General features: G+C 39.3%; 1 protein-coding gene across 2 annotated transcripts in view; it reads left to right on the top strand.

The window, feature by feature from the left end:
- RELN (reelin) overlaps positions 1-12,997 on the top strand; it is a 561,035-nt gene that overhangs the window by 487,524 nt on the left and 60,514 nt on the right. For both annotated transcript variants that reach the window (XM_045827532.1, XM_045827531.1), the window contains exons 44-46: positions 2,135-2,393; positions 3,241-3,490; positions 11,227-11,395. In XM_045827532.1, the coding sequence (XP_045683488.1) occupies positions 2,135-2,393; positions 3,241-3,490; positions 11,227-11,395 (678 nt within the window). The remainder of the gene's footprint in view (positions 1-2,134; positions 2,394-3,240; positions 3,491-11,226; positions 11,396-12,997) is intronic.

The raw sequence follows: 12,997 nt of genomic DNA, 5'->3' as shown, positions 1-12,997 counted from the left end.
CATTGGAAATGCTGTTTCTCTCTTATCAAAAACTCCATTAGGACACAATTTACATAATTTTCATTATAAAACTGGGAGAGCTTTGTGCAATAACTAGGTCAGAAACGAAACACAGATAGACAAAGTTAATATCTGGTGTTTTTCAAGATGGTCACTAGGAAATGACAATATTTAACTTTAGCTTCAGGAAAATAATGTTACATCTTCGATAGAATATTTCTCATTAGCACTTGGACTGTGTAGAAATTATTTATGCCATGCTTAGTAGAAAGCCTAATTGAAATATAATACATTCTCAAATTACTCACAATTAATTTTATATCCATTAGCAACTTAAGAACATTTGAAGTATGGCCTTACTTTTTATAAACATTTCTTTCCAATGGTTCATTCATACATACTAAGCACTCATTTTCTAAGTTGAGCACGGTCACTCAGTAACATTTTAAACTCACTCAGAGGATTATGTCCTGTCAAAACGTATACCCTTTGACCATTTGATGTGCCAAACACTTAGCCAGGAAAATAAAAAAGAGAATTTACATGTGTAAAATGGAACCCTGACCTATTTTTACAAGTGAACAAAAAACTGATGTTTTTGTTTTTTGAAACATTTAAGAGTAAATGAAAATATAACATATTATCCTTCTCTTCCTCCTAAATCTTTATTTATTGAATTTATAAATTTGATTATGCTTCAATAGAAAATACAATTCTATCTGTGGGATAATAATTTTACAGTTAGAAGCAGCAAGATTTTATTTATCACCATCCTATTTTAGTGCATATGATTTAATTTGATGCTCTTTATTTCAGATTTATCTTTGGCAGCTGAGTCGTCTAATTTAAAAATTATTAGGTTTTTCTAAATAATCTTACATGGTTTATCTATGACTAAATTATTATAAACATTTTCCCAATACAAGTAGAGAATTGGCTAAAAGTTTTTCTTTGTGAATGATTATTATTTTTATAGATATAAATGTCACTAGGCACTAACCATGTTTTTTTTTATTAATCCAATGTTAAAAGCTCCATTATTTATCTCATCTCTGTAGCATGCTGTGTAGGATTTGCATATATTAACCTCAAAATGCTCCATGTAAAATCCCAATTTTCTCAGGTTATGAGATAAATGAATACCCAGTAAATGGAGATGGGGGAGAGGAGGAACCCATGAAGAATGCATGGCTTTATATATGGAACTATAACCTTTGTCATAAGCTCCAATGTATTTCATATGTGTGATCTGCATACCTAATTGGTGTGTGTGTTGGGTTACACATGAAATTTATTCTGCATTACCAGGTAGCACAGCAACCAGACCAGGCACCAGCCGCTTGCCTGCCAGTGATAACATGTGAGCTAGTTTTCATTGGCACCCCAGCTGCTTGCTGCCACTCTGTCTACCTCCCTGCCAGCTGGACAGGCTTCACTGGCTAGCTGCCACAGTTCTTGATCGCCAGTACCATGTATCGCACACCCAGCAGTAGTCAGAAGTTGGCACAGCCCACTGTCACCACCACTCCACACTCATGCTTTCCTGCCGCTGGCAAAAAGGCAGGAAAGAGGCCCAGGCTTCACACACCTCTTACAAAAGATGCCTGACCTTTTATAAAGAGCCCTTAACAACTGGTGAATTTAAATGTGTCTCCCAAAACCAATAATATGCAATCTAAAAAACTACTGGTATAACCTGAAAATGGACAATTTTGCCAATAAAATACATAAACTGCATTGATTATATTCTCCCAGTTTCAGATACTAAGGACAAGGATCCAAATTTATCTTAAGTAGCTAACAATACATATTCCCAAACTTGGTAAACCCCTCCCATCTACTTATAGAATAGCCAAAGGGTACAGTGAATGCTCCTTTCCTCAGACTCACCTCTGTGGAGGGGCACAAAATGTAAATATGGGTGAAGAATTGCCTTTTTTCAGACTTCACATTTTATTAACTCCCTTTCATGTTAAAAAGGAAAATTGGGCTTTGAAATTATTTCCTTGGACATTCATTAATTCATTATATTCAATAAACCATGCATTCCCTGATTACCCTGTGTGCTTGTCTTTTGCTAACTGTGTGAATTTCTCACTAAAGTAGATATCTACAGTAAATTTACTCATGTCAGATTTGTGCAGTTCTTCATGAGACTGGGATGTGGTAAAGGTGTTCCAGATCCCAGGAGCCAACCTGTGCTTCTGCAATACTCTCTCAATGGCGGCCTCTCATGGAGTCTCCTTCAAGAGTTCCTTTTCAGCAACTCCAGCAATGTGGGCAGGTACATCGCTCTGGAGATACCCATGAAAGCCCGTTCTGCTTCCACTCGCCTTCGCTGGTGGCAACCATCTGAAAATGGGCACTTCTACAGCCCCTGGGTTATTGACCAGGTCAGTCCCTTTAGGGTAACTGCTATAATTTTGTCACTGAACCTGAATATGGCCTTAGATAGCATTTAGTCCAACCCCTTAGTTCAGTGGAGGAAGCCCACAACAAACAGTCAAGTGACTAGCCCCATGGCACACAGCTAAATTAGATATGGCGTTTAACTTCCTTTCACTCTCTTTTCCTTCAATTGTCTGAGCCTATAAAAAATAAAGGACACAAAAGAGGCCCCAGTTCCTGCTTAGAGAGGATTCTGCCATATGGATAGAAGTACTTTATCAAGCATGAGACAAGGTTATAATTCTCTGAAAAGGAAAATGTGCAAATTAGCATCAGTGCCACATGCAATAACTCCCAAATCCTCTTTCCTAGCCTTTGAAGAAAAAAAATAAATAAATCTTCCTAATATCCTATGGACAACTCTAAAGGATCTTCATACATAATAAAATGCATATCAAATAGAACCTGTTAACAAACTGTAGAATCCATACAAAGAATTTAAATGAAATGCCTCAGGATACAACTGTCCTTAAATAGAAATTTTACATGAAAAATAATCACGTTAGCCAAATTTTGCTGTGCCAGTTTGGGCACATGTCGTTTCCAAAGGCACAATTTGGCCCATGAAGGCTGTGAATGGTTTTGTCAATCCTTCGATTTGTTTTCTGTAGCTTCTTGCCAGATGGACAAGCAGACCACATAAACAAGAGCATTCTGAAAGGGCTGCTAATGTTGTGTTTGCTGTATAATGCCAGTTCTGTTCCAACAACTGAAAACAAACAAAAAAGACTATACTTTCTTATATCCTAAAACCAAATTAAAAATTTGTGGGTTTTTAAAAATACATTCCAGATTCTTATTGGAGGAAATATTTCTGGTAATACAGTCTTGGAGGATGATTTTACAACTTTGGAGAGTAGGAAATGGCTACTTCACCCCGGAGGCACCAAGATGCCTGTGTGTGGTTCTACCGGAGATGCCCTGGTCTTCATCGAAAAGGCCAGCACCCGTTATGTAGTCACCACAGACATTGCTGTGAATGAGGATTCATTTCTGCAGATAGATTTTGCTGCCTCCTGCTCAGTCACAGACTCTTGTTATGGTAAGTATCCCGTATCCGGGTAGGGACAGAGGTATGTAAATGGAAGTCTCTGACAAGTCTGTAAAAACACCCAGGTGCCCTCTAAACCAAACCATAACTGCAGCCTTGAAAAATGTATGTAAATTGAGTTTTAGAAGTTTACTTTTTAATCTTTTTTTTCAGTTATGGTTGACATACAATATTATATTACTTTCAGGTGTATACACTAGTGATTAGACATTATGTAACTTACTATGTGATCATCTCGATAAATCTTGCACCCATCAGAAAACATACAAAATTATTAGAATATTATTATCTATATTCCCTATGCTGTACTTTATATCCCCATGACTGTTCTGAAACAACCAATTTATACTTCTTAATAACTTCACCTTTTTCATTCATGTTGAGAAATCAGCTAGAAGTCTTACGGGAGCTCCCTTGTAGTTACTAACTGCTTTTCTCTTGCTGCTTTTAAGATTGTATTTTTGTCTTTAACCTTTGGCATTTTTATTATCATGTGCCTTGGTGGGGGGTATTTTTGGGTTCATCTTCTTTGGGACTCTCTGTGCTTCCTGGACTTTTATGTCTATCTCCTTCAGCAGATTAGGGAAGTTTTCTGTCAATATTTTTTCAAGTAGGTAAATTTCTTCCTTTCTCTTCTCCTTCCAGCACCACCATGATACAAATATTGATACACTTGAAGTTGTCCCAGAGGCTTCTTGCATTATCTCCATTTTTTAGGATTCTTTTTTCTTTTTCCTGTTCTCATTCACTGTTTTTTGCTTCTTTATATCCCAAATCATTGATTTGATTCTCAGCTTCATCTACTTGACTGTTGATTCCCTGTAAATTATTCTTTATTTCAGTTAGTGTAGTCTTTATTTCTGACTGGTTCTTTTTTGGTTTGCACACATTTTTTATGCTTACTATTTCTTTACTGAAGTTCTCACTAAGTTCATTGAGCATCCTTATAACCAGTATTTTGAATTCTGCATCTAGTAGATTGCTTGTCTCCATTTTGTTCAGTTCTTTTCCTGGAGTTTGATCTGTTCTTTCATTTCTGTCGTATTTCTTTGTCTCCTCATTTTGGCAGCCTCCTTGTGTTTGTTTCTGTGTATTAGGTAGAGCTACTATGTCTTCTGGGGTTGGTAGAGTGGCCTAATGTAGTAGGTATACTGCAGGGCACAGCCTCCTCAATCACCTAAGCTGAGAACTCCAGGTGTACCCCAACCCCTCAACCCCCATGTGGGCTGTATATACCCTCCTGTTGTAGTTGACCCTTGATTACTGTTGGCACATCAATGGGAAGGATTTACCCCCAGGTGGATCAGCTACAAGTACTGGCTGCAACCACTGAACACAACCTCCAACCACTGTGGAGGATCTCCTTTGCAGGGTCCCACTCCACAGAGAAGAACTTACTTTGGTCAGGCTCTGGTGGCCACTGAGTCCACTCTTGAGTGTGTCACTTTTGGAGGTTGTACTTGGTTGTAGTCTGAAGCTGTTCACTACATGTGCTGTCTCTGGAGCCTCCTGGGAGGTACCAGCCAAGGTCAGCCTTGCCTGTGTTCTGCCTAGGGCTACTGGCATGGGCTACAAAGTGATCTGCAGATGGCTGCTAGTTGTTCCAGGCTTGGAGGTGCCCAGGTGAGGCCAAGCTTTGAACCGAGGCTGACTGCCGCAAGAGGCCAGGCCTGGTGCCACTTAGGAAGAGGTATGAGGCATGCCGAAGCCAGATCCTGCTTGTTTGAGGGATTTTTAGGAAAACCTGAAGCATGAGCCAAGATAGGCCTTCTGCCTGGATAAGCCACTCGAAACAGCTTGGATAGGCCCACAAGTTGGGTGGAGCAAGGTCTCAGGGAATCACTAGGGTGGGACAAATGGTGTGAGCCAGGTTGATGGAGTCTCAGACATGGCACCCACCTGCTGGCTCTGTGGGGAAAGGGCAAAGGAATGATGGCTTATGCTAGCACTTTTGTCTGGTAGAAAGGTGTGCCCCTAGTTCCCCCCATGATGCCAGTCAATTCACTTCCTCCCTGTATGTATCTGATTCCATTAAGCTGCTGCCCCAGTGTTGGAGCTCAGACTGAGTAAGTTCATGCCTAGGCCTTTCAAGAGGAACTGCTTGGAACTCCAGAAGCCCTCAGTCTCACTCAGCCACAATCCCCCCAGTTTCACAGCCAGAAATTACAAGGACTTTTCCTAGCCCTGGAACCCTGGACTATAGGAACTGGTGTGGGGCTGGGACCCCTTGTTCCTCACAGAGTACCTCTGTTGCTTAGATATCTCTTCCAATTTTTATCTACCATGATATCTAACGTGGGTTTGGGACCAGCCTGTTTTGCATCTCTGCTTTCTCCTACTGGTCTCAATGTGGCTTCTTTAATTCTGTAGTTGTAAGATTTCCATTCAGCTAGCTTTCAAGTGGTTCCAAATGATGGTTATTCTGCAGTTTAGTCTTAATATTGACGTCTATAAGTTTATTTTTTATTTTTAAGTATATTTTATTGATTATGCTATTATAGTTGTCCCATTTTTTTCTCCCCTTTATTCCCCTCCACCCTGCAACTGCCCACCCACTGACTCTCCCTGCCCCTTAGGTCATGTCCATGGGTCATACATCTAGGTTCTTTGGCTTCTCCATTTCTTATGCTATCCTTAACCTCCCCCTGTCTATTTTGTACCTACCATGTATGCTTCTTATTCCCTGTACCTTTTCCCCCATTCTCCTCCCTCCCCCTTCCCATCAATAACCCTCCATGTGATCTCCATTTCTGTGATTCTGTTCCTGTTCCAGTTGTTTGTTTAGTTTGTTTTTGTTTTTGTTTTTGTTTTTGTTTTTTTAGGTTCAGTTGTTAATAGCTGTGAGTTTGTTGTCATTTTACTGTTCATATTTTTGATCCTCTTCTTTTCCACCTTAGATAAGTCCCTTTGATATTTCATATAATAAGGACTTAGTGATGTTATACTCATTTAGCTTTATCTTATCTGGGAAGCACTTTATCTGCCTTTCCATCCTAGATGATAGCTTTGCTGGATAGAGTAATCTTGAATGTAGGTCCTTGACTTTCATGACTGAATACTTCCTTCCAGGCCCTTGTTGCCTATAAGGTTTCTTTTGAGAAGTCAGCTGATAGTCTCATTTGTAGATAACTATCTCCCTTTCTCTTGGTACTTTTAAGATTCTCTCCTTATCTTTACCCTTGGGTAACATGATTATGATGTGCCTTGATGTGTGCTTCCTTGGGTCCAGCCTCTCTGGGACTCTCTGAGCTTCCTGGGCTTCCTGGAAGTCTATTTCTTTTGCCAGATTGGGGAAGTCCTCCATTATTTTTTCAAATAACTTTTCTGTTTCTTGCTCTTCCTCTTTTCCTTCTGGCACCCCTATGATTTGGATGTTAGAACATTTAAAGTTGTCCTGAAGGTTCCTAAGCCTCTCCTCATTTTTTTGAACTCTTGTTTCTTCCATTCTGGTTGATGTTTACTTCTTCCTTCTACTCCAAATCATTGGTTTGATTCCCAGTTTCCTTCCCTTCACTGCTGGTTCCCTGTACATTTTTCTTCATTTCACTTTGCATAGCCTTCACTTTTTCCTCTATTTTGTGACCATACTCAACCATTTCTGTGGGCATCCTGATTACCAGGGTTTTGAACTCCACATCTGATAGGTTGGCTATCTCCTCGTCACTTAGTTGTTTCTTTGGAATTTTGATCTGTTCTTTCATTTGGGCTATATTTCTTTGACTCAGTGCACCTGTTATGTTGTAAGGTATTCACCAGGGCAGGGCAACCCATGTTGATGCATTGTGGTGCTATATGTGGGGGAAGGGTACAAGAGAGAACAATACCACTTGCTCAGCTCTCAGCTGGCTTTCAGTCACTTCCCCCACTACCCACAAGCAAATTGGGCCCTTCTGGTGCTGATTCCTGGGTGGGTGGATTTGTATACATTCTAGGACCCTGTGGGTCTCTCCAATGAACTCTCCAGTGAGGCTAGCAGTCTCTCCCACCACTGCCACCCCCATAGGTTTTTACAGACAGAGGTTTTGAGGCCTTATTTCCCTGCCCTGGAACCCTGAGTTTTGCAGTCTGTCTGGCTCCCCAGTTGCTCCTCCCAGTTTATCCACATCAATGTGAGACCACCTGGTCTGCCAGCCGCTGTCTTGCCTACCTCATTCTGCCAGCCGCTGCCTCACCCACCTGGTACTTCAGCCACTGCCTTGCCAAGAGTCCTCTCTGCCTGGCTGCCTGTCCCTGCTTCTTCTACCAGTCTGGATGAATGTTTCTTCTCTAACTTCTTGGTTGTCAGACTTTCATACAGTTCGATTTTCTGGCAGTTCTAGTTGTTTTTTGTTCTTAAATTTGTCATTGTACTTCTTTTGGTTGTATGAGGAGGCAAAGTGTATCTAGAAGTTTACTTTTTAAAGCATAAGAATGTTGAGATTATTTTTAAGTGCATGTTTATAAAGACTTCTTTTATATGTAAATAGTAACCCCCAATTTATAACTTTTTATAAATCCAGATTTTTTTATTATCTGGTTTATGGAATAAAGGAATCTAAACACATGGAGAATGCCAGTATAAGCAGTAGGATTTTCACATAAATCTGTATATACATGAGTTTCAATTCATGGGGCTTTACATTGGTCCAGTTATTTTTTCCTTTACATCTCCCCAGGAATCATAAAATTTGGTTCTAATTTAGCCAAGGACTCATGATAGCAAGAGTCTCATTTACTCTTTGCCATCATAAGTTATAGCATATTCTAAGCCACAGTTATTAATGGTGACCAGTCTATGTCTTCTAAGTTTTGATGCACATGCACACACTCACACTCACACATACCCTACACACATAGGTCTAGATAGACCTATCTAGATGTAGATAGGTCTACACACACATTCATGGACTTATCTTAGGAGAGATAGAAACATTAGATACTTGGAGACCTATCAGAACTTGCAGACCTATCAGGGTTCTGGGGACCTTCTAGTTTTTCACTACCCCATGTCACTCTGCTTCCAAGAGATTGAAACTGGAATGTTCACAAAGGCCTTGTTTTATTTTAGACTCTTAGGGCACCAAAATCTGAGGAATTTGGTTACTTCCAAGGTTCTACAAAATCCAGATTTTTTCACATTTTCATTAATTTAAACTTAATGTGCATATCTTAGGGGGAATTCCACAGTAGTAGTGGAACTTGGAAAGTATAGAGTACGCACCTTGTCTTCAATAGATACAGCCTAGTTGAGGGGATACTTCAAAAAAGTGAGGAGTCCAATAAATGACTAAATCAAATGCTTCATGGAGGAGTAATGATGCAAAATGTGATGAGAGTTCAAAGGAAAGAGAGATGGCCAATGAATGGTCAATCCAAGGAGTTTGGTGAGATTTCACACAAGAGTTAAGTCTCAACTGGCATTGATTGATAAAGTAGATTTGAAGGGTGAATGGAGAGGAGAGAACACCTCATGCTGTCTGGCAGCATAAGCAAAGAAACAGAGGTGATAGCTCTCCTGTTCTGTGGGGGAAACTGAGCAGACCTTCTTGAACAGGTAATATTTGCATCTAATGGAGAAGAGAGCAGAGTGCTGAATTGGAAAATAGGAAAAGACCTTAAGATCCAAGAGACCTACTCCCTCATTAGCATAAGAGGTTAATGAGAACTCAAGGAGGTAAGGTATGACATGGTCAGCCCAGAGCAGCACCAGGACTGAAACTCAGCCCTATAAGCTCAACTATGTGTACTTTCTACTGTAGTTTGGTACAATCTTTTAACAGAGGTTGAACTGAATGATAAAGTGAAAGAGGAAAGTGGATGAGCACAGTTAGCAACAGTGACCTTAAAAAGCAGTCATGAGAATTTATGCTCGACAAGGTCATGAATAAGAAGGCCCAAGTGCCAAGGAGTGCCATGGTATGTTTTAGAGATATTCACTCAGGAGCTGGTGAAGGTAGGTAAGGAAGAGTCCCAGCAAAGAAACCTCAGTGGTAATCTCCATGGTAGACAATGAAGACCTGCCCTATGCAGCATGAAGAGAAATGGAATGGATAAAATTGATGCAAGACAATGCAGACAAAAATGAAGGAAGCAGCAGATCTCAAAACTAGGTGACAGGTTGAACAGGGTAGAGAAAAGTAATTTTTTAAAATAATATCTAAATTTTGAACCTAGAAAACTAGTGTAAAAGTATTGGTATTGATAGAATTTAGTAGTTTAAAAGATGTTTATTTATGAGGGAAAATGATGACTGTCTCAAGTATTGAGTAAAAGTCATGTGGAGTGAAAATATTTTTTAGGGAGGACCTTCAATATGGAGAGTGGGGACTTTGTCTCTACTCTGCATGACAATATGCCAGCACCCAGCACCATGCCAAGCTGAATGAACATTTGTTGAATAAGTAAAATCAATTCTGAGGTACAAAACTTGGCAGAGGGGTAATAATTGAAGCCCTAAGAGTATACACATAGAACAGAAGACCAGAACTGGAATCTGGAAGAATGTCCATAGCTGCATTAGTTAGCACAGGAGTCAGAGGGAAAGTAAGACAGTTGATTCAGAATAATATCTCCCCGAAGAAAAGGACATTTAAAGATTCAGGAGATGATCAGTAATGTCCAATGCGAATGTGAGGGCACTCTGGCTGTGACATCTGTCACAGGGTTAATCACCAGGGTTGATCACTAGGGTTGATCACTAGGGTTGATTCGGCTGATCTGACTGGCTAGGCAGGTGTCCCCTTCCTCCTTCACCAGTCCATGTGCATCCCTCCTGAAGCTGCATACTCAGTTGAAGAGGATGACCTTCCCAGCCAGAGGAGAGGACCAGTCTTCAGTCAAGGGTATACAAAAAAAATAAAATAAAATAATGTCCAATGCTGTGGGGAAGACAAGTACACTGAAGACTGAGACAAGCTATTATTTAGGGTAGTGAGTGATCCCATGCTGGCTGTACCTGAGAATCACCTGGGGAGCATTAAATCTCCTGCCTCCTTCACCATGCCCCAGAGGAGTGAAATCACAACCACCGAGGGGAAGACCCTGACATCAGTAGTTTCTAAAGGTAATCAGCTGATTTCAGTGTGTGGCCAAGATTGAGAATCACAGCCTTATAGAAAGTAATTTCAGTAGGGAGGTGAGGGTTAAAGCAGTTTATAAAACCTCAAGAAGAGAATAGGGAGAGAAAAATACAAAATAGGGAGTATAAGTTGAATGTTTCAGAAGAAGAGAAAAGAAAGAAATATCTTTCCAAAGCCCCAAAGTTGACTGCATGTTTTGGCCCAAACTGCATGGCTCCCGCTTACCTCCTGCACCTCTCTGAGTCCCTGTGTATCCCATTGCACAGCAGAGAAAGATGTACTTATGTAATATATATTGAATAACTATTAGATTAAATCATTATACATAAATTATAACTATTATGACTATTGCTTTAGTTGTATATGAAGCAATAGGTTTGTTATGGTTCTTAAAGTTGCTCACTATGAGGAATGACTCAGTAAAATTTACTTACATTTTATTTCATTTGATTATATCCCTTTAAAAGAAATTATTTCAATATGGAAAGTCAAAATAATAGCTAGCAATGTACAGAGGGAAAAATCAAACCTGGAAATATCTCAAACTAGAAAACATTGTATGGATGGGGGGAATCAAATTGACATTTGATTGAAATGGAAACATAAGTAAGTATGGTTCCTGAGTCTATAAACATGTATTTCTAATCAGAATAACGCTTTCTATTTCAGCTATTGAATTAGAATACTCAGTAGATCTTGGATTATCGTGGCATCCATTGGTAAGGGATTGTCTGCCTACGAATGTCGAATGCAGTCGTTATCACCTGCAGCGGGTCCTGGTGTCAGACACTTTCAACAAGTGGACCAGAATCACTCTGCCTCTCCCCCCTTACATCAGGTATGGATGCTTCTGCATGTAGCAAACCCAAATGTAATATAATTTGGCATGTCAGATTTCAGCACAGCAAGTTTAACTGAGATACATGAGATTTATTACCTGTTGACAATATTGCCACACATGAATTATTAAGGCGATTTTAATAAGTAAAATAGAAGCCAATTTTTATAGTGATATGTTCTTTCTTTTCCCCAAATGCAGGCTTTTACTGACTTTTAACTCTAATATTTTTGAAGAATGGCATATGCAAGAAACCAGTACCTGGATCAGTGAGCTTCTCCAACTTAATTCACTATGGCAAGAACAAGCCCTTTCTTTTTATCCTCACTCAAGAACATATTTTTATTGCTTTCTAGAGAGAGGAGAAGGGAGAAAGAGGGAGAGAAATATTGATGTGAGAAAGAAACATCAATTGGTACCCATAGTGGAGTACACACCCCAAACAGGGATCAAATCGGCAACCTGGGTACATGCCCTGACTGGGAATGGAATCCACGATCTTTTGGCTGATGGGTTGATGCTCCATCTGTACCACACCAGCCAGGAAAAGAACAAGTCTCAAATTTAAAACAGACACATTGGATACAAAATGGATTTAAATGGAATCTTTTTATATTAGTCAGACTACTGTAAATATAGCAGTGAGTGGTGTCATATAAATGAGGTATTTACTATCATAAATGTGTATTAAAATTAGTGTCTGCTTTTGAAATTTTACCTCAAACAATATCTTGAAAATTATTACCTAGAGCATTTTTATGTGAAAAATGATTGTAAATACTTTATTTATTATATCTATAAGAAATGATGGTGGCTTTGCTTCAGAGGAATAGTAAAAAGATAAATGAAAAAGAGAAGATATGATGGTAGCTTAATAAAATTGCCTGGTAAATGCAGGTAAGAAGTCTAAATTATCTGTGTACTTGCAACTGTTTGAGTAAAACAGAGAATTCACCTTGCCTAGTAGGATAGTGTTACATGACTCTCTTTTCATCACCTGAGTAGGTGCTAAGCACAGGAAAGTTGTAAAATCTTTACAGGAACTCCTGTTCCCTCCAAGAAAATGGTAATCAGTTGTTGCCCTCACAAAAGAAGCAAATAACCAATTCAGTATGTCAAACAGAAGTTACAGTATGGGCTCATTATTGTTCTCTCACCTCCCCACAAATGAATAATGAATAAGTTTTCCTAGAAATTGACCATTCACCTGAGGACATAATTGTTCCTAGGATTATCAAAACTGGGATGGTTTCAGTTTCTAACAGCCCAGGGCTGCTCTACAATTGCTGGCTCCGAGGTGTGACTATATTAACTGTCACCACAGTTGCCAGGTTTAAATGAGATACGTGAGATTTTGTTCTCATTTAAGGTATTGCCATTAATGAATTATTGAGGTGATCTTAATAAGTAAAATAGAAAAATAAACCTCCATTAAGGCAGCAGTCTTTTAAGTCTTTATGCATTCTGTGAATTATTACCGAGCTACTTGGTAGCATTTTGCAAATAAGAAACATCCTAAGATTTACTCCAGCTAGTCATATCCCCTTACATCTTTTACTCAAGAAAAGTAATTATTCCTCATTTTCCAATTTATTTTTTAAT

This window comes from Phyllostomus hastatus, unplaced genomic scaffold, assembly GCF_019186645.2.
Source record: "Phyllostomus hastatus isolate PE091 unplaced genomic scaffold, TTU_PhHast_1.1 phas_scaffold_78, whole genome shotgun sequence".
Classification (NCBI taxonomy): Eukaryota; Metazoa; Chordata; class Mammalia; order Chiroptera; family Phyllostomidae; genus Phyllostomus; species Phyllostomus hastatus.
This window is presented reverse-complemented; position numbering and strand designations above follow the sequence as displayed.